Source organism: Triticum urartu, chromosome 5A (assembly GCF_056163025.1).
Source record: "Triticum urartu cultivar PI428250 chromosome 5A, HENAU_Tu73, whole genome shotgun sequence".
Taxonomy (NCBI): domain Eukaryota; kingdom Viridiplantae; phylum Streptophyta; class Magnoliopsida; order Poales; family Poaceae; genus Triticum; species Triticum urartu.
The window spans coordinates 377,526,915-377,549,982 of record NC_141877.1 but is presented as its reverse complement, the minus strand read 5'-3'; the positions used below and the strand labels follow the sequence as shown (position 1 = coordinate 377,549,982).

The window sequence follows — 23,068 nt, the reverse complement described above, 5'->3', positions numbered from 1 at the left end:
CATGGTTTTTTCCGTCATGGACGGCCCAAAGAACGTCATGCAGCTGCGTCTTCGGTCCGCCCAGGATGAAAAGCCCATTTTCTGTCATGAGTTTTTGTCATAGAAGTAGGAGCCCACCACATCTATGATGATACCGGGTTTTGTCACAACTATCGTCATAGAAGTGTCATATGTATGACAGAAAAAAAATTTGTTCGGCCCAAAATGTCACGGATGTGTCTTTTTTTTATAGTGATAAATAAAATTGCCAGTACAATATGTTCAGTAATTATAGGATTAGGCAGCAATTAACTATGATGAACCACAATATTTAAAGGCGATAAAGGTGAAGAGACAAGTGTAAATCATTTTGACTGCCGACGGTGTTGAAGAAGTGGAATGCCCATAATGTGCCTTCCTGCATGCCATAGGCACGAACCACTTTTGTCCAACCCCTTGTGACGATCGCCCGCCCATCCTTCACTACCTTCAGGAGGACTTCTAGAGCATTATCATGGTAGCATGAATTATATACTTTAACCTTAGTTGCCTCCACTCCGGTCATATAGTTTGCAAGGTAATCATCAGTAAATAGCTTCGAAAACCACTAAAAAGAGAAAAATATCAGATACTGAGGTCTAATAGAGTAACTTGTTGTGGGCAAGGGAAAAGGAAACACATTACTTACCATCCTAAAGTTCATTGTTGTCTTGGACAAAGTGTAAATAAAGAGCTTAATTCCAATCGCCCATTTCTTTCACCTAACAATCTTTCTTAGTTTCCTAACTTGACGCTTGTTCGTGAATATCTCATTGCCCCATACGCAAAAGGGATCGAAGCATGGATTAGTACCACTCATATATGTACCTACAAGCAACCAGTAAATGTTAGAAGCTAAACTGAGATTGCACAAACGATGTAAAATACAACTACCTATGTTCCTAAGTACAAGTATTTTTTATATTTCAATATGAACTACATACGGATGTATATAGAATTATAGATATAGTTTAGATTAGAATCTAGATTCACTCATTTTGCTCCTTATGTAGTCTATATTGGAATCTGTAAAAATACTTATATTTAGGAATAGATGGTGTACAAGACATGGGATGTAGCTAACCTCAACAGCAAACAACAACATCGCCCATTGTAGCCCTGTGCAAGTACATGGAAAGCCAACGTTAACTACAACAGGGTTAACATCCACCAAAAATAGCAAATGGTAATAAAATGGTAGCATCTGTAGTGATATATTCATTGCGACAGAGTAGCACGGTAGCAAAGGGGCGGATTAAAAAATGGATACAACTGTTAATTGCAACAGGCTTAACAACATCATAATTCATGTTTTGTAAATTTGTAGCCATTGAAATACAACTCTTTAAAAATGGATACAACTATTAATTGCAACAGGCTTAATGGCCATTGAAACTGGTATTGCTAAAAATGCAATGGGCAGTGTTAAACATCACAGGGCAGGTGCTACCAGAGTAGATAATAGCCCAGTTGTCTATAAAAAGGTAGGGAAAATAGCTAAAATGTGTTAGGCGTGTTTACTACAACATGCTTAATACATTGATCATACAAAACATAGCCATTAATTGCAACTGGTATTGGTAAGATTGAACTGGTGAGTACATACTTGGTAAGTATTGAGAGGTGGTTGTTGGGCCACTTCATCTTGGCCAGAGCCCGCCCAAAGTCAGCGGCGGCGGAGGCGAGCTGTTCCTCCGGGTCAAAGCGTGGATCAGTGGCACTGACATGTGTACCTACAGGCAACTGCTACGTCTCCAACGTATCTATAATTTTTGATTGTTCCATGCTATATTATATTCTGTTTTGGACATTGTTGGGCTTTATTATACACTTTTATATTATTTTTGGGACTAACCTATTAACCGGAGGCCCAGCCCAGAATTGTTGTTTTGGCCTATTTTAGGGTTTCATAGAAAAAGAATATCAAATGGAGTCCAAACGGAATGAAACCTTCGGGAACATGATTTTCGGAACGAACATGATCCAGAGGACTTGGACCCTACGTCAAGACATCAACCAGGAGGCCATGAGGTAGGGGGCGCGCCTACCCCCCAGGCGCGCCCTCCACCCTTGTGGGCCCCCTGTTGCTCCACCGACGCACTCCTTCCTCCTATATATATATATATACCTACGTACCCCCAAACTACCAGAAATGGAGCCAAAACCCTAATTCCACCGCCGTAACTTTCTGTACCCATGAGATCCCATCTTGGGGCCTGTTCTGGAGCTCCACCGGAGGGGGCATCGATCACGGAGGGCTTCTACATCAACACCATAGCCCTTCCGATGAAGTGTGAGTAGTTTACCTCAAACCTACGGGTCCATAGTTATTAGCTAGATGTCTTCTTCTCTCTTTTTGGATCTCAATACAAAGTTCTCCCCCTCTCTTGTGGAGATCTATTTGGTGTAATCTTATTTTGCGGTGTGTTTCTTGAGACCGATGAATTGTGGGTTTATGATCAAGTTTATCTATGAACAATATTTGAATCTTCTCTGAATTCTTTTATGTATGATTGGTTATCTTTGCAAGTCTCTTCGAATTATCAGTTTGGTTTGGCCTACTAGATTGATCTTTCTTGCAATGGGAGAAGTGCTTAGCTTTGGGTTCAATCTTGTGGTGTCATTTCCCAGTGACACTAGGGGCAGCAAGGCACGTATTGTATTGTTGCCATTGAGGATAACAAGATGGGGTTTACATCATATTGCATGAGTTTATCCCTCTACATCATGTCATCTTGCTTAAAGTGTTACTCTGTTCTTATGAACTTAATACTCTAGATGCATGCTGGACAGCGGTCGATGTGTGGAGTAATAGTAGTAGATGCAGGCAGGAGTCGGTCTACTTGTCTCGGACATGATGCCTATATACATGATCATACCTAGATATTCTCATAACTATGCTCAATTCTGTCAATTTCTCAATAGTAATTTGTTTACCCACCGTGAATACTTATGCTCTTGAGAGAGGCCACTAGTGAAACCTATGGCCCCCGGGTCTATCTTCCATCATATTAATCTTCCAATACTTAGTTATTTCCTTTGCCTTTTATTTTACTTTGCATCTTTATCATAAAAATACCAAAAATATTATCTTATCATATCTATCAGATCTCACTCTCATAAGTGACCGTGTAGGGATTGACAACCCCTTATCACGTTGGTTGCGAGGACTTATTTGTTTGTGTAGGTGCGAGGGACTCATGCGTGGCCTCCTACTGGATTGATACCTTGGTTCTCAAAAACTGAGGGAAATACTTATGCTACTTTGCTGCATCACCCTTTCCCCTTCAAGGGAAATCCAACGCAAGTGCTCAAGAGGTAGCAAGAAGGATTTCTGGCACCGTTGTCGGGGAGGTCTACACAAAAGTCAACATACCAAGTACCCATGACAAACCCTTATCTCCTGCATTACATTATTTGCCATTTGCCTCTCGTTTTCCTCTCCCCCATTTCACCCTTGCCGTTTTATTCGCCCTCTCTCTCTCTCCGCCCTCCATCTCTTTCTCTATTTGCCTCTTTTTGCCCGTTTCTTGTTTGCTTGTATGTCAGATTGCTTGCTTGTCATATGGCTAGTCCCCTATCTTCTCCGTTGTCTCCCGAAAATGAAGTTCTTAATTTTAAGCAAAGGGAAGGAGAAAACCTAAAAGACGCTTGGTATAGAATTTGCAATGCTCAAAATAGATCTACCAGGAAGCAATCTACTTCTATTCTTCTTCGCAATTTTTATGTAGGTGCTATTCCTTGGCACAAATATGTCCTTGATACCATTACCGGAGGGAACTTCTCGGGTAGCCACACTTTTGATTCCTATAATGCTATGATAGATTTATTTGGCTCACCTCCCCTTTTAGTTAATGGAACTATGTTAACTTTGGAGCATGTAATGCAAAAACTTGAAATTATTGAAAATAAAGTTGCTACCGTTAAGTTAATTGAAAATTTCGATAAAAAGATCCACAATCAAATTACCCAATATGGATCTAAAGTAGGAGTAACTTTGAAAAATATTAAAGAGAAGGAACCTATAGTTAATGAAAGAATAAATCATGATTCCACTAGAATCGATAAACTTGAGGGTATCATTACCAACTTGGGAACCACTTTTTCTTACGTAAAGAATACTCCAAGTCCTCCACCTAAAATTGCCAAGCTTATGTATGTTCCTAAAAATAAGGGTGAATCCTCTAGCAAAGAAACCGGGGATCTCAAATATATAAGTATTCATCCTAATCTTTTTGCTATCATTAAGGAACCATTTGCTACTAATGATTTTTTCGATCTTGTACCTAGAAGTTTGATTATTGATGAAAGGAAAGAAACTCCTAAAGGTGATAGATGCCTCATTAAAGAATTACCAACTAAAGATGGCAATACCTAGATCTATCCTTGCTTCCAATACCTAGATAGATCTATCTCATTAAATAATTACCAACTAAAGATGTCTCATTAATTCCATAGATAGCAAGTTTGCTCTTTTCTTCCCTAAAACCAAAGATGGCAATACCTAAATCTATCCTTGTTATTATGCCTAGCTAGGGGCGCTAAACGATAGCGCTTGTTGGGAGGCAACCCAATTTTATTTTTATTCCTTGATTTTTGCTCCTGTTTAGTAATAAATAATTTATCTAGGCTCTGTTTTGGTTGTGTTTTTTGTGTTTAATTAGTTTTTGTGCCAAGTAGAACCGTTGGGAAGACTTGGGGGAAGTCTTTTTAATCGTGCTGTAAAAAACAGAAACTTTAGCGCTCACGAGAACTGCTGCCATTTTTATTTGGAAAGTGATATTTAGTTAATTATTTTCGCAGATGATTAATAGATAAATTCCTCACGTCCAGAAATTTATTTTAGAATTTTTGGGGTTCCAGATCTTGCGTTAACTGCAGATTACTACAGACTGTTCTGTTTTTGACAGATTCTGTTTTTCGTGTGTTGTTTGCTTATTTTGATGAATCTATGGCTAGTAAAATAGTTTATAAACCATAGAGAAGTTTTAATACAGTAGGTTTAACACCAATATAAATAAATAATGAGTTAATTACAGTACCTTGAAGTGGTGTTTTGTTTTCTTTCGCTAACGGAGCTCACGAGATTTTCTACTTTAAGTTTTGTGTTGTGAAGTTTTCAAGTTTTTGGTGAAAGATTTGATGGACTATGGAACAAGGAGTGGCAAGAGCCTAAGCTTGGGGATGCACATGGCACCCCAAGATAATCTAAGGACACCTAAAAGCCAAAGCTTGGGGATGCCCCGGAAGGCATCCCCTCTTTCGTGTACTTCCATCGGTAACTTTACTTGGAGCTATATTTGCTATATTTTTATTTACCACATGATATGTGTTTTGCTTGGAGCGTCTTGTATTATTTGAGTATTTATTTGTCAGTTCTCCACAATCATCCTTGCTGTACACACCTTTTGAGAGAGACACACATGATTCGGACATTGTTAGAATACTCTATGTGCTTCACTTATATCTTTTGAGTTATATAATTTTTGCTCTAGTGCTTCACTTATATCTTTTAGAGCACGTCGGTGGATTTGTTTTATAGAAACTATTGTTCTCTCATGCTTCACTTAGATTATTTTGAGAGTCCTACAAAACAGCATGATAATTTGCTTTAATTATGTTAGGCATTCAACATTAATAAAAAAATTCTTATGAGTGTGTTGAATACTATGAGAAGTTTGATACTTGATAATTGTTTTGAGATATGGAGATGGTAATATTAGAGTCATGCTAGTTGAGTAGTTGTGAATTTGATAAATACTTGTGTTGAAGTTTTTAATTCCGGTAGCATGACGTATGGTGAACCGTTATGTGATGAAGTCGGAGCATGATTTATTTATTGATTGTCTTCCTTATGAGTGGCGGTCGGGGACGAGCGATGGTCTTTTCCTACCAATCTATCCCCCTAGGAGCATGCGCGTAATACTTTGCTTTGATAACTTGTAGATTTTTGCAATAAGTATATGATTTCTTTATGACTAAGGTTGAGTCCATGGATCATACGCACTTTTCTTCCTTTCACCATTGCTAGCCTCTCTAATACCATGCACCTTTCACCGGTATCATACACCCACCATATACCTTCCTCAAAACAGCCACCATACCTACCTATCATGGCATTTCCATAGCCATTCTGAGATATATTGCCGTGCAACTTTCCACCGTTCCTTTTTGTCGGTGTCAAAACCGGCGGATCTCGGGTAGGGGGTCCCGAACTGTGCGTCTAGGCCGGATGGTAACAGGAGGTAGGGAACATGATGTTTTACCCAGGTTCGGGCCCTCTTGATGGTGGTAAAACCCTACGTCCTGCTTGATTAATATTGATGATATGGGTAGTACAAGAGTAGATCTACCACGAGATCAAGGAGGCTAAACCCTAGAAGCTAGCCTATGGTATGATTGTTGTGTATGGAGTTGATTCCCTACGGACTACAACCCTCCAGTTTATATAGACACCGGATAGGGTTAGGGTTACATAGAGTCGGTTACAATGGTAGGAGATCTTGAATATCCGCATCGCCAAGCTTGCCTTCCACGCCAAGGAAAGTCCCTTCCGGACACGGGACGAAGTCTTCAATCTTGTATCTTCATAGTCCAGGAGTCCGGCTGAAGGTATAGTCCGGCTATCCGAACACCCCCTAATCCAGGACTCCCTCAGTAGCCCCTGAACCAGGCTTCAATGACGACGAGTCCGGCACGCAAATTGTCTTCGGCATTGCAAGGCGGGTTCCTCCTCCAAGTCCTTCATAGAAGATTGTAAACACCAAGAGTAGCATCCGGCTCTGCAAAATAAGCTTCCACATGTTGCCATAGAGAGAATAATATCAACACAAATCAAATCTGCTGATGTATTCCGCAGTGCGTTATCACACTACAGCCAAGTCCTTCACTCGAATCGTTTTCATTTTTCCACCTCAGCGTGTCTTGCGAGGCGGTTTCCTTGGCACGTCTTGTCAAAGCAGAGATCGTGTGCCCCCCTTTTACGGCATTCTCATCAATACGGACGTGGGTAACCCAATCGTGCCCGTTAGCATGTTTTCTCGATTAAAGGCGAGTCCCAAACGGTTACGGGGAGGGCTCCTGGTATTCAACCTCTTATAAAGAGACCAGGGGCTTACTCCTTTTCTCCAGTCCCAAAACAACTTCGCCCATCGCCTCGAGTTCCAACACCCTAGGCTCCAGATTCCGGGCGCCTCAGACCTTCGACAATGTCCGGTTCCAACCTTCAAGGCCGATGGATGCCCTCCTCCATCACGGAGGAGGACGTGCTAAAGTTGAGAGAGGCTAAGTTCTTGACCGCCGAAATTCCGCACAGGTTGCCTGCTCAAGGGCAGGCTATCCCCAGTCCCCAGCCCGATGAGAGCGTGGTTTTCGTGTCTCACTTCCTTCGGGGGCTAGGCTTCCCGATGGATCCCTTTGTGAGGGGACTGCTGTTTTATTACAGGCTGGAATTCCACGACTTAGCTGCGGAGTCCATCCTCCATATCTCCTCGTTTATCATTGTATGCGAAGCGTTCCTCCGTGTTACCCCTCACTTCGGATTATGGCTCAAGACTTTCAAAGTGGAGCCGAATATGATCAAGGGACGGCACACAGAGTACGGAGGCGCTGTTATAAGAAAAAATGCTGATGCTCGATGGCCCGAGGGCTCTTTTCAAGAGGAGCTAGGCTTGTGGCAACGAGAGTGGTTTTATATCACCGCTCCCCGGAGCACCAAGTGGGTGGCGCTTCCTGCCTTTCGCTCGGGTCCCCCACCACGGCTAGCATCATGGGTTAACAGAGGGTTAGATTGGGGTTTGCCCAAAGACATGCCCTTGTTACAGGGCCGCATTAAGGATCTCTTGGAAGGAGACCTCAGCCTGGTCAAGGTGACGCAGATCATGCTGATTCACCGAATATTGCCCGGCAAACGTCACTCCCTTCGCCTGTGGGAGTTTAATCCAGAGGGACCGCGAGCTCTCCAGAATTTCATGGGCGCAACGCCCGCGGAGATGTATAAACTGTTCTTCGGATCACAAGAGATGTGTCAGGATTTAACCGAGGACGCAGGCCTAAGCTGCAATCGCCCGGATACTCAAGTAAGCAACCTTGTGCCCGGACCTTCTATCCGTATAATTGTCATAAACTTGCCCCTAAAAGAGCCGTCCTTTTAAACAGGAGTGGATAGTGAAGGCAAAGCTGATCAGGTGTCCGGCTCCCCTTCCCAAAACCAGGCCGGATCCCGTGCTGGTCAGGATGCTGGAAATAATGCCTTTGGAGGGGGAGGACAAGGAAGCTATGGCCTCCTCGAAGGAGGCTGCTCCGAAGGGAGGAACCGACAATTCCTCTCCTAAGGGGAAGAAGAGAGCCGCCTCTGACGAACCGGAAACCATGGCCTCGACGCCGGAAAAAATCCTCGTCAGAGGGTCCGACGCCGGGGAGGTCCTCGGCCGGACTACGCCCTCAAGGGGATCAGCCCTCCTGCGAGCCGTAAGTAGAGAAAGATTTTCCTTTTGAGGGATGAGGGAAATCCTTGATTTATATCTGAGAAGATTAACCGAATTTTTACCTTGTAGCTCGGACCTCAGCCCTTCTCAGCAGAGCTCGTCTTCGGGGGATCTCCTTCCGGAGATGATGGAGAGCGGGATGCCTCCCCCTGCCGTGCCGCCTAGCGAGGCGGGCGACCCTGAGGTGTCGTCGCGGAGGGTTTCTCTGAATCCGGCCTTCGAAAGAGGTCGTGGGACAAGTCCGGCACCGTCTGGTGCTCGGCCGAAGGAGCTAAAGATTCTGCTGGGGCGAGCTTCTATCTCGGAGGACCACCGTGCATTGATGGGCACGATGATTGAAAGGATCTCATCCGCAGAGAGCGGATTGCATGAGGCCGTCAAAAGTTTACTGACGGGTTTTGAGGTACATTAGATAATGTACACTTTTGTCAGTTGCGCATGAATAAGATGCGCCCTGTGTAGATAGTAGCCCCTGAGACTCTGCGCGTCGTCAAGAAATGACGGCACGCGGAGGATCATAATCCCAGGTCTAAGATGTCGCCTTTGAATGTAGGCGGCATGGTGTCCGGAATCGAGCCGAACTGAAGATTTTGCCGAACTAAAGCGGCAACAGGACGTGGCAGATGCCGACATTACGCTTGTTAATAAGCGGCTTGATGAGGCTCAAGGTATGTAATTCCTCGGGCGGCATCAGGTAAGAACAGTTTTATGCCCGTGTCTTACGATGTGTGTGCTTTGACGCAGATGGTGCGGTCGCCGTGGAGAGTCTTAGGGCAGAACTTGCCCAAGCTAAAGAACAAGCCAGCGAAAGTGATGCGGCCACCAGGAAAGCCCTTGAAGAGCTGAGAGCCGAACAGGCTGCTAATTACCGAAGCAAGGAAGAGATGGCCAAGATGGCCAAAAAGTTAAAAAGCGCTACAGACCATTGCAGACTTCTTGAAAAAGAAGACCAGGCGAAACAGACGGACTTAGAGAAGGCCGTTGCCAATGCCAAGGACGCGCGCTCTGCGATGAGAGATGCGAAGGAGGAGCTGCGTCAGGCCGAACAGATTGCGGCTGGAAAGCCCTTTATGCTGCGAAGGAAATTTTGTGATCCGAAGTTTGCTCCGTTGGACCGGATGTGGAGTGTGGAGGATACCTATCTGGATTTGGCAGCGAGTGCTGCTGATGCGACCGAACACTTCCAAGGTCAAGCCGATCGTGGGGTGGACAAGCTGTTCTGGTCGCAATTCAACGTTCCAGAGCATCCGCTTCCTTTGACTGACCAGCTAGCCGAATGGGCCGAACTAAATAGGTTGTCCGGACTCGCCATGAGGTCTGTCGTGGATCAGCTATGGCCGGAAAAGCCAAAGCCGAATAGCTATTTTAGCTTAGTGCAGCAGGTCCTTGGTGCGGTGCCGCGCATTGATGCAATGAAGAGGTCGGCGTGCATAGAAGGCTCGCGGATGGCCCTTGCCCGTGTTAAAGCATACTGGGCGGAGATGGACGCTACCACTGTTGTGACGCAGGGTCCGGCCATAGGCCGGGTGGCTGCCGAGCGCTATTTCGAGGAAGTTCTCGAGGGTGCTCGTTTGATAGAGGCCCAGTGCTCGAAGAATATTATGTTTGAGTGATGTGTATTTTCATTGTAAACACAATGTTTTTATGAAATTTTATAAGGCTGTGTTTATACTTTTGCCCGAAAGTAATATGATGCCTCCTGTGCGGCCGTTTATGTATACATGTGTATAACCTGAAAGATTGCAGTCGTCGGCTTCAGCCCCCACGTATATAATGCAGAGGTGCTCGCAAGAAACGCGTGTTCACACTTAACCCAACGTCTTGGTCCTATTAAGGAGGTGATAGCGCAGCGAACGAGGCGACCAGACTATAATGCTTTAACACTTTCACTTAGCCATAGGAGTTTTACAGTGGGGCTACTAGATAGCCCCTGGTGGCTCTGCACTCTCCCGACCTCGGGGTGCGTACATGCCTGGCCGAGAAACGGCCCTTCATTAAGGTGGAGGGATTCTAACATCCCTATAGGTCATCGAGTGGTTGACCAGTCTCACGCTATATCATGACAGTCAGTTTTCGGTTTTCTCTACTAAGGTGCTCGTTCGGATGAACCAGGGCACAATCGCAGTAGTTCTCCTGGTGCTGCCTTAGCCGGTAAAGCGGAACATAAGGCACAAAACACAGGAGCCGGGCAAACCCAACATTTGACCAAAGACAATGATTCGGAGCTGATGCATATAAGGCCAAACTCGCAACGCCAAACACTCCCTAAGGTATTCGGTCTTTATGGTATAAACCGGGCCTAAATAGTGCCCTTTGCAAGAAGCCCCTTGTGTCCAGGTACGTGCATTATTCTGACGTGGCCACATGCCAAGACGTCAGCATCCTTCTCAATTGTGCTGAGAGTTCGATGGATGTGTATCAACAAGAGACAGTAAAAAAGGTTTACTCAGGGTCTTAATCTAAAAAGAATCCTCGGAGCGGGTCCCTGCTGCACGTCTGTGCCTGTGTCTCCGTTGTGCCGTATTCTGGACGGGTGTAGCACGATGATCATCTGTAAAAGAGAGGAACATAGGTGAAAACGTTGTTGTGCAAAAAGATAGTTTTTAAAGAAACCATGTATAATTCAAGATGAGTAAAAATTGCCACTTGTCTGCGCGCGTTGAGCCCCTTGTATTTGTAATAGGGGTGTGACCATCGATCCGGTATGAATTACATATAGCTATGCCGGACTCGTCTAACCGTGTCCGAGGTCTTGACGACCTGTTAAATGCTTTAGTAGGTGAGGCCGTTTTTAGTGTGCGGCTGCCAAGGCAGCCGCACTCTCTTCGGCGCGCAAAGATCGCTTAATACTTCCATTCACTGTAATGATGCCACGTGGGCTGGGCATCTTGAGCATGAGGTTGCATTAAAGCGAGCGAAAGCTTCACGTCCAAGTAGTGCTTGATAGCCACTTTGGAACGGAGCGATGTGGAAGGTTAAATGTTCGCTACGGAAGTTATTGGGGAAGCCGAATATAACCTTTAGTAGCAGGGAGCCCGTGCAATGAGCCCCTGGGCCTGGCGTTACTCCTTTAAAGGTAGTATTGCTATGGTAAATTTCCGTTGGGTCTATCCCCATTTCGCGGATTGTATCCTGTTATATCAGGTTTAGACTGCTGCCACCGTCCATCAGGACTCGTGTGAAGTGGTATCCGTCAATTATTGGGTCTAATACCAGGGCAGCCCATCCTGCATGCCGGATACTTGCTGAGTAATCACGATGGTCGAAAGTGATCGATTGAGACGACCAGTGGCAGGACTCCGCGGTGATAGGCCCTTGGGCATAATTTTCCGGGAGTGCCATTTTGTTTCTCCCCTTGAGCACGTGTAACACGTTTACTGTTTTGACTTCTGGTGGAAATTTCTTTTGTTCCCCAGTGTCTTGCTTGAGAGGCTCATCCTCGACTTCGCTTGGTGTATCCTCCCCCTTGTGTACAGCATTGAGCTTGCCGGACTGCTTGAAGACCCAACATTCTCTATGGGTATGATTAGCGGGTTTACCAGGGGTGCTATGGATCTGACATATTTGGTCCAGAATTTTGTTTAGGCTGGACAGTTCGTCTCTGGCGCCTTTAGAGGGCGGCTTTTGCTGACCTGGCCGAGAGCTTTTGAATCTGGCGTTTACTGCCGTGCTCTTCGTGCTGTCTTCTTTATTCCGGCGTTTGTTATTGTTGTTGTGCCATGATTTCCCATTTCCATCTCTGACTTCGGATGTACTAGGGTCGCTGGTGCCGCATCTGGCTAGCCAGCTATCCTCACACGCGCAAAAGCGGGTCATGAGGCTTGTTAATGCTGCCATTGTTCTCGGCTTTTCTTGGCCGAGGTGTCTGGCAAGCCATTCTTCACGGACGCTATGCTTAAAAACTGCCAAGGCTTCGGCATCCAGACAGTCGACAATTTGGTTCTTTTTAGTAAGAAACCTGTTCCAAAGCTTTCGGGCTGACTCTCCGAGCTGTTGAGTTATATGACTCAAATCATCCGCGTCCGGGGGTCGGACATAAGTCCCTTGAAAATTTGCCCGAAAGGCGTCTTCGAGCTCTTCCCAGCTTCCAATGGAGCTTTCTGGGAGTCTCTTAAGCCAGTGCCGAGCTGGCCCTTTGAGTTTGAGGGGTAAATACTTAATGGCGTGGAGATCATCTCCCCGAGCCATATGGATATGGAGGATATAGTCCTCAATCCAGATCCCAGGGTCTGTTGTTCCGTCGTATGCCTCTATGTTTACGAGTTTGAATCCCTCTAGAAATTCATGGTCCAGCACCTCATCGGTGAAACATAGGGGGTGTGCGGCACCCCTATATCTGGGTGTACCGCGTTGTTCGTATGTTTGTTGTGCTGCATCGTATGCCGGAGCACGCTTGCGTGGTCCATTGATGGATCTGGTTTCGCCGTCCTTTTGATGCTAGCCCTCGCATAGACCGTGTATTGGCTTATGTGCGGCGTTGCTTGTCGCTTTATGTTGGCCGTGAGGTCGTCTATCCGGCCAGATGGCTGTTTTAATTTTTGGTTGTGGGGGGTCTAAGGCCTCCTCATCGAATTCAGGTAGCAACTTCCTCTTTGGGTAGCTCTTGGTGGGGCGATTGCCGCCGTACTTCATTGCTGTGTTGAGTACTTTACTCCATCTGATTTGGAGTGTGTCTTGCGCAGCCTTGAGACTTTGCTTCTGCTTTTTTAGACTCCTTGCAGTGGCAATGAGCCTTTGATGTGCATTCTATTGCTCCGGGTGTCTGTCTGGTGTGATATCGTCTGGACTATTATCTTTGACAGAGTCGGGTTGTTCGGTTTGATTCTCCGTGTTGCCGTGGTCCGGCAATGGCTCGCCCTGCTCTAGCGCTGGGTCTGTATGATCGTTGTTTCTACCGAGGCGGGATTTGGGGCGGCGCTTACGCCACCGCTTTGACTGCTTCTCGAGGGGACAAGCCTTCGTAGCGTCCTTCCGTTCCTCGTCGTAGTCTTCTTTTGGTGTGTCCACCATGTATACGTCATATGATGAGGTGGCTTTCTAGTGCCCGATAGGCGCTGGTTCATGTTCGTCTCCTACATCGTCGTCGATACCGTTGATGTTTTCGGAGTCGAAGTCGAGCATGTCGGTTAAATCATCGACAGTGGCTACGAAGTGGGTGGTGGGTGGGCGTCGAATTTCTTCATTGTCCGCATCCCAATCCTGCTGGCCATAATCCGGCCAGGGCTCTCCTGACAAAGAGAGAGACCTTAGTGAGTTCAGAATGTCGCCGAGGGGCGAGTGCTGAGAGATGTCCGCGGCGGTGAATTCCATGATCGACGCCCAATCGGATTCGATTGGCAGGGGCGCGGGCGGTCGGAGTCCGGAAAAGAGTCCGGCACCTTGGAGTCACGGGCTGCGCAGAGGGTTAGGCTGGTGTTCGGCTCGATCACCGTTGAGACTGCAGTCCCTGAGGCGGTGTCTAACCACCCGTCCTCGATTGGCGTAGTTGGCTCCGAGCTAAGGGTCGGAGCTGATGCGGGCGCGGCCTCTGGGTACTGTTCGGCGGTAGAGCTAGGTCATACCCATCGTTACAGTGCGGCGTGCCCGACTGTGGCTCAAATCCGTCGAAGATCATGTCTTCGCGGATGTCGGCCGTGTAGTTCAAACTTCCAAATCTGACCTGAGGGCCAGGGGCGTAGCTTTCAGTCTGCTCCAGATGGCCAAGCGAATTAGCCCGCAGTGCAAAGCCGCCGAATACGAAGATCTGTCCGGGGAGAAAAGTGTCACCCTGGACCGCATTGCTATCGATGATAGTAGGAGCCATCAAGCCTAACGGTGACGACACAGAGGAACTCTCAATGAAAGCACCAATGCCAGTGTCAAAACCGGCGGATCTCGGGTAGGGGGTCCCGAACTGTGCGTCTAGGCCGGATGGTAACAGGAGGCAGGGGACACGATGTTTTACCCAGGTTCGGGCCCTCTTGATGGAGGTAAAACCCTACGTCCTGCTTGATTAATATTGATGATATGGGTAGTACAAGAGTAGATCTACCACGAGATCGAGGAGGCTAAACCCTAGAAGCTACCTATGGTATGATTGTATGTTGTTGTTGTTGTCCTACGGACTAAAACCCTTCGGTTTATATAGACACCGGAGAGGGTTAGGGTTACACAAGGTCGGTTACAAAGGAGGAGATATCCATATCCGTATTGCCTAGCTTGCCTTCCACGCCAAGTAGAGTCCCATCCGGACACGAGACGAAGTCTTCAATCTTGTATCTTCATAGTCTAACAGTCCGGCCAATGGAGATAGTCTGGCTGTCCGGAGACCCCCTAATCCAGGACTCCCTCACTCGCGGTCCTTTTTAAAGTGAGAAAATGTTTTGAGCCCAGATCTGGCCCGCCTAGGCCCAAGTGCCGCGGCCGCCACCACCACCGCCCGACCCCGAGCTTCTTCTACCGTGCGGTTCCTCCCCGGCCTCCCTGCCACCGCCCTAACCGCCACCAGCCGCGCCTCCCACCACATCCCGCCGGCAGCCCAGAAACGCCGCACCGCCTGCCGCCCATACCTAGCAGCGCGACCCCGACCCCTTTCCACCACCCGTGCTGTTGTGCTCCTCCCGCGTATGGCCACCAGCGCCGGATCCGGCCACCGCGGAGCCCTGCGCCGTCAACCACCGCCTACAGCGCAGGATCCGATCGTCCCTGGCTGTTGTGGAATTGTCACGGCAGATGTCCTAGTGTGAGGACTTAGTCGTGAGGCCAACGCATCTATGTGGTAGCTTGAGAGGGGTTGAGCGGAATCGAGAGACGCAACATAAGACAAGGATTTAGACAGCTTCGGGCCCCGGGTGTCGGATTTCGGGTTCCGGCAGACCCATGAGGTTCAAACACTGGGGTGCACGCGGAGATTTCGCCTCCTACCTACCTGCACCCTCCCCCATGCTAGGATCTAAACTGAGGAAAGAACAACACAAGAGACACAGGGTTTATACTGGTTCGGGCCATCGTTGTGGTGTAAAACCCTACCCCAGTGTGTGGTGTGGTGGATTGCCTCTTGGGCTGATGATGATGAACAATACAAGGAAGAACAGCCTCGCAAGGGTCTGTTCTTGGCTGAGGCGATGAACTGCTGGGAGGAGTTTAGCCACCTCTCTCTCTCTCTCTCTCCTCCGACCGACCGACCGACCCCCTTGCTATGTGGGTGGCTGGTCCTATTTATAGAGGCCCTGGTCCTCTTCCCAAATATTGAGCGGGAAGGGAGCCAACAATGGCGGGCTAATTTGAAGGGGGATAGCAAGTATCAGCTATCCTGACAAAAGTAGTCTTCGCCTGCGCAAAGCTCTGGTGATGACGCCGTCTTGGGCTCCACGGTGACCTCCGTGTCGTAGTCCTCCTGGTCTTGGTCTCGTTGCACCGAAATGGCAACCTTTGCCTGATGCCTCGGTACTCCGCGGCTGCGCTTGCCCCCTTTGCACCAAAGAGGAAAGGAGGACGCTGCGCGGGCTGGCACCCGCCTGGCGCCCTGAGTTGTCACGGCTTGCGTCATGGGCACCTCGTGAGGTACCCCGCCTTGATCTCTCCGCCTCCTCGTGAGCCAGCCTGACGAGGCCGTGCCTGAGGAAGCTTCGTGTCGTCCGCCCCGCGAGGCTTGGCCCCTCGCGAGGGTCTTGGGTTTGTGTTGGTGAAGATGGGCCGTGCTGGGCCCCCCTTTAAGCCACGCCGCAGGCCGCAGGTAGGCAAGTCTAGGGACCCCCGTTCCCAGAACGCCGACAGTAGCCCTCGGGACCAAGGCGCGCCCGGACTTGGCTGTGCAGGGAGGCGGAAGGGCAAGAGCGAAGCGCCGCGGGCCCTAACAGCCTGCGGCCTTGGGTGCCGCGTGGCGGTTGACTGGACGTGGGCGCCTCAGTAACCGCACAAGTTGATAAAGGAGTGGCATCCTCCTAGGCCCTGCTTCTTGCTTTCTCCGGTTGCTGCTTAGATCCCCTTTCTTCCGCCTCTCCTTCCTTCCTCCGAGATTTCCAGATCTGCTCTAGCCGCGCGGCCTAGGGAGCCATGGCGCCTCGTCAGCCCCCGGCCGCAGCTTGGTACTCGTCTGCCCTGGACTCGCCGAACGTGTCGGAGGCGGGCCTTGCCCGGTTGCGCCGGATGGCGACGGCGTGGGGCATCGACGGGGAGAAGGTGTTCAAGGCCGGCTCCGCCACCCCTGAGGGTCAAAGGAGCACCTTCTATCCGCTCTTCGTAATTGCCATTGTTGCTGGCCTGGTGCCTCCCTTCTCCGAGTTCTTCTTCTCTGTCCTCCGCCATTACAAGCTACAGGCTCTACATCTCCATCCCAACTCCGTCCTCCTCCTGGCAATCTTTGCTTATTATTGCGAAGCACATGTTGGGGTGCAGCCCTCAGTGGCCTTGCTGCGCCACTACTTCTACCTCCGGACCTCTCGTGGGACCGCTTCCGCATGCGCGAGCTTTGTCACGTCTGGCGGCGCCATTGCCATCTCGAACTCTGGGAAGAGGATTGAGGGCTTCAGGAGCAAGTGGATCTTGGTGGATGCTGGGCGCATCCACCCTCGGCTGATCCTGCCCACGGAGCAGCCCACGAGCTCCAGCGACTGGGGTCGAGCGGAGCTCGCAGATCCCCGCGCGAAGATGGTGTTGGAGAAGATGGACGCGGATCTGAGGCCGACCGACATGGCGGCGGCGAAGCTGACCGGCGCGTCGCTGCTGAGGGAGTTCCTGGAGCACCGGCTGGCTCCGCTTCAGCAGTACTCGCTTCCAATATGGAGGCCCCGTCCGAACCCCGCGGCCTTGGCCGACGGAGACCTGGCTGCGATTCTCCAATCTCTGGTCGGGGGCAATGTGGCGAGGCTGGAGGGCGCTCCTACGCCCTTGTTCCTCCGCAACGACTGGGAGCAGGTGGTGAAGTCCATGCCCGTCTTCAACGGGGATGGGCCAGTGCCCCTGGAACCTCCCGAGGAACCGGTGGACGTGCCCTCTGGCGACTCCAGCGAAGAGGAAGAGGGAGGGGAGCGCGAAGAGGGCCTGACTCCGAGGCGACTGATGAAGAGTCGAGGGCTCCCCTCCCCTGGCGCAGGTCCCGCGTTCTCCGCCTCTCTCCGAATGATGACGACGAGGATGACGGCGAAGACGACGACGAGCAGGACGGCGGGAGCTCGCCCCCGATCCCGAAGAAGGACAGGACCGGGCTGATCTCCCGCGGGTCTCCCCCGGCCCCGGGGCGAACCGCAGACGCACCTTCCGCCTCCAAGCTTTCCGAGGTTGACCCTTCCAGCCGGCTTTCAGGCTTCAAATTTGGCCGGAGGCCGCTTGAGCTCGCTGGCGACGTCCCGTAAGCATTCGATTCTTGTCTTTATCTCTTGCTCTACTTCTGAGGCTTGACGTCCGCATCTTTGGATAGGTTGGCGCCCGCAGCAAAGAAGCCGAAGGGGGCTCCCGAGGTTCCATCCGTGGCGGCGCTTCTGCCCGCGAAGGAAGGTGACCGCGACGCACAGGCTTCTCCTACCCGGTCGTCCTCGCGAGGTTTGGCTGAGCCGGCTGGGGCGAGCTCAGCCCCCATGGCCCAAGTGGCTCCCGAGGTGCTCTTGCCTGCCGCCGCCACTACAGCTGTCGGGGCGCGGCAGACTCCGCCTCAGGATGCTGCGGCTGCGCTGCCGCCTTCTCCTCCTACTCCATCGGCCGCTGTCTCTTCGACTCCTTCTGCCGTTCTGGATCGTGCTGTTGCTGAGCTGGACCGACTACGGCAGGATCTTCTTGGCGCCAGCCCCCGCTTGGTGGCCGGGCGTTTGGAGCTGGCTTCTGGATGGGTTCGCTCCGACGCCTCGATTCGGGCGACGCTGGTCCAGGCCTCGACGGCATGCGATGAGGAGAAGCAGGCCGTCCTGGAGGCGAAGGCTGCCCGTGATGCAGCCTTGGGGGAGGTGGTCGATGTCCGCGGTCACTGCAAGGCGCTGGAGGACGAGCTGCAAGGCCTGCGGGATCGGCTCGCGGAAGAGGTCCTCCTTCGCCAAGAGCAGGAAGAAGGCGTGAAGGCTCGCGAGGCAGCCGTCGAGGGCTAGGAGGCCAATCTCAGGATGCACCGCGACCGCCTAGGCGCGCTGGAGCAGGAGTTGGGGGCGAGGAAGGCCGAGCTGGACGGCAAGGCCCTGGTTCTTGCCGAGGACCGCGCGGCCTTCACGGAGTTGGAGGCGAAGGCTCGCTCCTCGCTGAGGACGCTTTATGACAGCGGCCTGGAGAGCCCGCTGGCCGGCGCCGAGGACGGCCCTGCCAAGCTGCTTCCCTTCCTGGTTCACGCTCTTGAAGATGTCGCCCTTGGCCTTGGCCCCACGGCCGAGGCCGAGGCGCGTGTCCTGTCTTCTGCAGCACTGACGCGGGTCCTCACCCACATCTACCTTCGCGATCCCGGTGTCGACCTCGACAGCCTGCTGGAGCCAGTGAGCGGTGAGCGTGCTGCTGCCGCTGCCGAGGCCGTGAAGGGTCGCGTGGAGGCTCTGCTGGGGAAGTTCCGGGCCTTCAGCACCAAGCCGGAGCAAGGCGCTGCCGACCCCGCTGCTCCGTGAGGCGAACCCGCTCCGCGCTGCTCCCCCGCTGCCAAGTGACTCCGTCGTGGCTCCTGTCCTGCTTTTAATTCCTGCACACGTATCATGCCTCGGGGAGGCGTTTAAACTTGCGTTTGGCATTGAAATAACAGTGTGGACTATAATATTTGCTTTTGAATTCCTTGAAATTAGCGCTTTTCCTTCCTACTTGCTTACGTTCTACGCCGGCAGAGCCCGGCCCCGCGCGTACCTCACCCAGCAATAGTCCCGACCGGAAACCAGGACGGGACCAAGGAGTGAGGGGCTACGTGACAAGTTAGGCTCGTGAGTCGCGATGCTCAGGAGTCCCCCTTGGTGCACGAACAGCAAGTAGGGAGGTGTGATGCGGGTGGATCCACTGTTCTACGTCTGCAGAGCCCGGCCGCGCGCATGCCTCACCCAGCGATGGTCCCGACCAGAAACCAGGACGGGGCCACGGAGTGAGGGGCTACGTGACCAGTTAGGCTCCTGAGTCGTGATGCTCAGGAGTCCCCCTTAACGCTCAAACGGCCTTCGTACCTTGGCTCCGCTCGGGGAGAGACGCGCGACGAACCAGGCCCGGGGGGGACCTAGCCGGGCGGCGTGCGTCTGGGTGTGACCCAGGCGCAGCCCCCGTGCCCAGCCCCCTCGCGCGGCACTCCCGAGGGGAGGCGTTACGATGAGGCTAGACACTGAGCTCTGGGCTCCCTGAGGTTGATGCGGCCCGGGGCCACCCTCAGTTGTTTATCACCAGAGCGGAGCATAGTGCTACCGTATGTGTACGGGCATAGCCGCTCCTTGGCAGTGTCGTCAGCCAGCGCGGAGCATGGTGCTTCCACTGGTACGTGGGAGGGGGCCCCCCTCCGAGAGGAGCCCCCGGGGCGTGTACAGCCCCGCCCTGACACGTGGCTGGCACGGTAGGGCCTGGCGAGGTGTATCTGGGCACCAGTGAGCCAGTGCGGGACTCACGGGGCCCTACCTCTAGGCGGGTTGCGCTTGGCACTGGGCCTTATCTTGTGATGTGTCCCTGCAAATTTGGTTAGATGTCGGCACTCTACGTCCTCGGGTCCCGACCCTCGAGCTGGTCTCAGTCGTCGCTGGTATGCCATGGACAAGGCCAGAGGGTGAGGGCTGGAGAGCCAGTAAGAGCCCTGAGTCGCGATGCTCAGGTGCCCCCCCTTTAACATGCAAGTAGTCGGCATGGAGGAGAAGAGGTGCCGTGGACCGGCATCAAATAATCAAGCATGGTGGGTCTAACGCATAATCGGAAATAAATGCAAATGGGATACATGCCACTGGGCCTGGCCTGAGCTGCTTGGGGATCATGCAGCCTGAGGGGCGCCCCCAACAAGGTAAGCTAATCGATGCGAAATAAAAGGGATACACGCCGCTGGGACGAACCCACACGGCCTGGGAATAATGCAGCCCTGGGGGTGCTCCCAGCTGGAAGTAAAACTCGAAAGATGTCACCTGATGATGTTGAGGACGAAGGGGTGTTGGAGTAGCAGGCTCGGGGGGCTGCGAGAGCCGATCCTCACGAGCCCCCAGGCCCAGGGGCCTCGGGAGGCTCTGGAGGCGCTGGCGGCTCCTCGCGGGCCATCTCCATCTCTGCCAGGGCTGCGGAACGCCTTGCCTCTCGTGCCTCCGTGATGCCCCTCATGAGGCGCTGGTACGCGTCAGCCGCGTTCGGCAAGCCGTAAGGCATGCGAACGTAGCTATGGGGTGGACCTCCGCAGCGCCCCACTCGCGAGGGCCAGAGGCGCTCCAGAGAGACGACTCGGTTGAGCCCTGGTATGTCGATGCAGACGCGCAGCCCACCATCCTCGCCTGGATGGGGGGGCACTGCTGGTAGGTGGCAGGCGCCTCTCATGACTCTTGACTCCTGTAGCTCCTGAATGGCCTTGCTAACGAACTCCTATGGGTCTGGATCTCCTTGCCTTGCTCCTTCTTGAGGGAAACGTGCTTCAAAACACGCCTCCATGTGGTGCCCAAGCGCCTCCCTCGTGACCCTAGCTAGGTCGGTGGCCCTCGAGGGGAGAGCCCCCGAGCCCTGCCTGAGGAGGGCGCCGGGCGCGCTTTCCTATGCGATGGAGGGAGGCTCCCCCTGGGCAGGCGCGGGCCCAGAGGGGCCGCCTCCTGAGTGGTCGAGCTGGACGATGTCTTCTTCTTCTTGGGGGTGGTCTCGGGAGGCCTCCTACTTCCACGACCCGGGTCTTCTAGTGACGCGGCCTGAAAGGCTCGTTCCAGGGAACACACCGCGTCCTTCTCTTCACAGGGCACCGTGATGACTCCGCCGCTTCCTGGCATCTTGAGGACGTTGTAGCCATGGTGAGTTACGGCCATGAACTTGGCCAGCACTGGGTACCCAAGGATGGCGTTGTACGGCAGGCGAATGTGAGCGACGTCGAAGTCGATGAGCTCGGTGCGGTAGTTGTCGCGTGCCCCGAAGGTGACAGGGAGGCGGGCCTGCCCAATCGGGACCGTGGAGCTGTCAGTGATACCGGAGAAGGGCTTGGTTGGCTAAAGCTGGCTGTAGGGCACTTGGAGGTTGTTGAACGTCTCCACGGACAGGACGTTGAGCCCTGCCCCGCCATTGATGAGGGTCTTGGTGACCACCACGTTGCTGATGATTGGGGAACAAAGCATCGGGAGGACTCCGGCTGTTGCCGCACACTTGAGCTGATCTGCTGAGCTGAACATGATGGGGCACGCCAACCACCTGAGAGGGCATGTGGCTTCGAGTCTGGGGAGTACTGCGTTCACTTCGTGGGCGAACTGCTTGAAGTTGCGCTGAGAGGCTGGGGCTTGAGCTCCGCCCAGGATGCAGGCGATCGCGCGCGGCTCCTGGAAGCCCCCAGCCTCCTCGTCTTGATGGCGGTCCTCGTTTCTCCTTGGCTGCGGCGGCAGCGGTGGGAGGCCTGCGTTGCCTAGCGGGCGATCCTCGCGAGGCTGATCCCTCCAGTCTCCCTCGCGAGGCTGATCCCTCCATCCTCTCTCGTGAGGCGGGTCTTGCCAGCGATCCTCGCGAGGTTGGTCGCGCCACCCTTGGCGCGGCCCACGGTCTTCCCAGCGTCCTGCGTTTCTTCCTCCTCCTCGACCGTAGCCCCGGTCACCGCGGTCGGGGCGACGGCCGATCCTTCCTTCACGCACGGCTCGGAGTTCTTGGCATTCGTTGGTGTTGTGGGTGTGGAGTTCATGGTACACGCAGTACCGGCTGCCCTTGGGAGGTTCGGGCTGATCTCTGCCCCGCTTGGTGTCTGGTTCTGCCGCGAGCACTGCAGCCCCCTTGCGCTTCACATCCTTGGCCTTAAGCTTCTTCTCTTCTGGGTCTGCGGCAGGCAGCTCGAGGAGGGAGAGACGCCCCTCCTCAGCCCTGGCGCACTTGTTTGCCAAGTTGAACAGCTCCAAGGAAGTGCACAGGTCTTCATGCATCGCCAGCTCCTCCTTCATCTTGACGTCGCGCACGCCGTCAGAGAAAGCTGAGATGATGGCCTCCTCAGTCACCTTGGGGATCTTGAGGCGTGCGTTGTTGAAGCTCTTGATGTACTTCTGCAGGGTTTCCCCGGGCTGTTGCTTGATGCGGCGCATGTCGCTCACGGCGGGTGGCCGGTCGCGAGTACCTTGGAAGTTGGCGATGAAGCGGGTGCGCATCTCTTCCCAGGAGGAGATTGTGCCTGGAGCCAGGTTCAGGAGCCAGGTGCGGGCCCCATCCTTGAGCGCCATGGGAAACCAGTTCGCCATGACCTTCTCGTCTCTGTTGGCAGCTTCGATGCCCAGCTCGTAGAGCTGGAGGAACACCGCAGGGTCGGCCGTGCCGTCGTAGCGAGGAGGCAGGTCTGGTTTGAACTTGCCGGGCCACGCGACACTGCGTAGTTCGGTGGTGTAGGCGCGGCAACCTGTTGTGGCCACGGGAGGCCTTGGGTGACGGAGAGCCTGGTCTTTCATGTCCCCACGCGCTGGAGCAGGGGGATGGTCGCGACGTGCTGGAGCAGGGAGCGCCCGGGCAGCTTC

At 52.4% G+C, this 23,068-nt stretch overlaps 1 protein-coding gene across 1 annotated transcript in view; it reads right to left on the bottom strand.

The window, feature by feature from the left end:
• LOC147971456 (uncharacterized) overlaps positions 1 to 22,708 on the bottom strand; it is a 31,671-nt gene extending 8,963 nt beyond the window's left edge. The window contains exon 1 of the mRNA XM_087523979.1: positions 21,725 to 22,708. Within this exon, the coding sequence (XP_087380105.1) occupies positions 21,725 to 22,708 (984 nt within the window). The remainder of the gene's footprint in view (positions 1 to 21,724) is intronic.
• Positions 22,709 to 23,068: the final 360 nt, after the last annotated feature.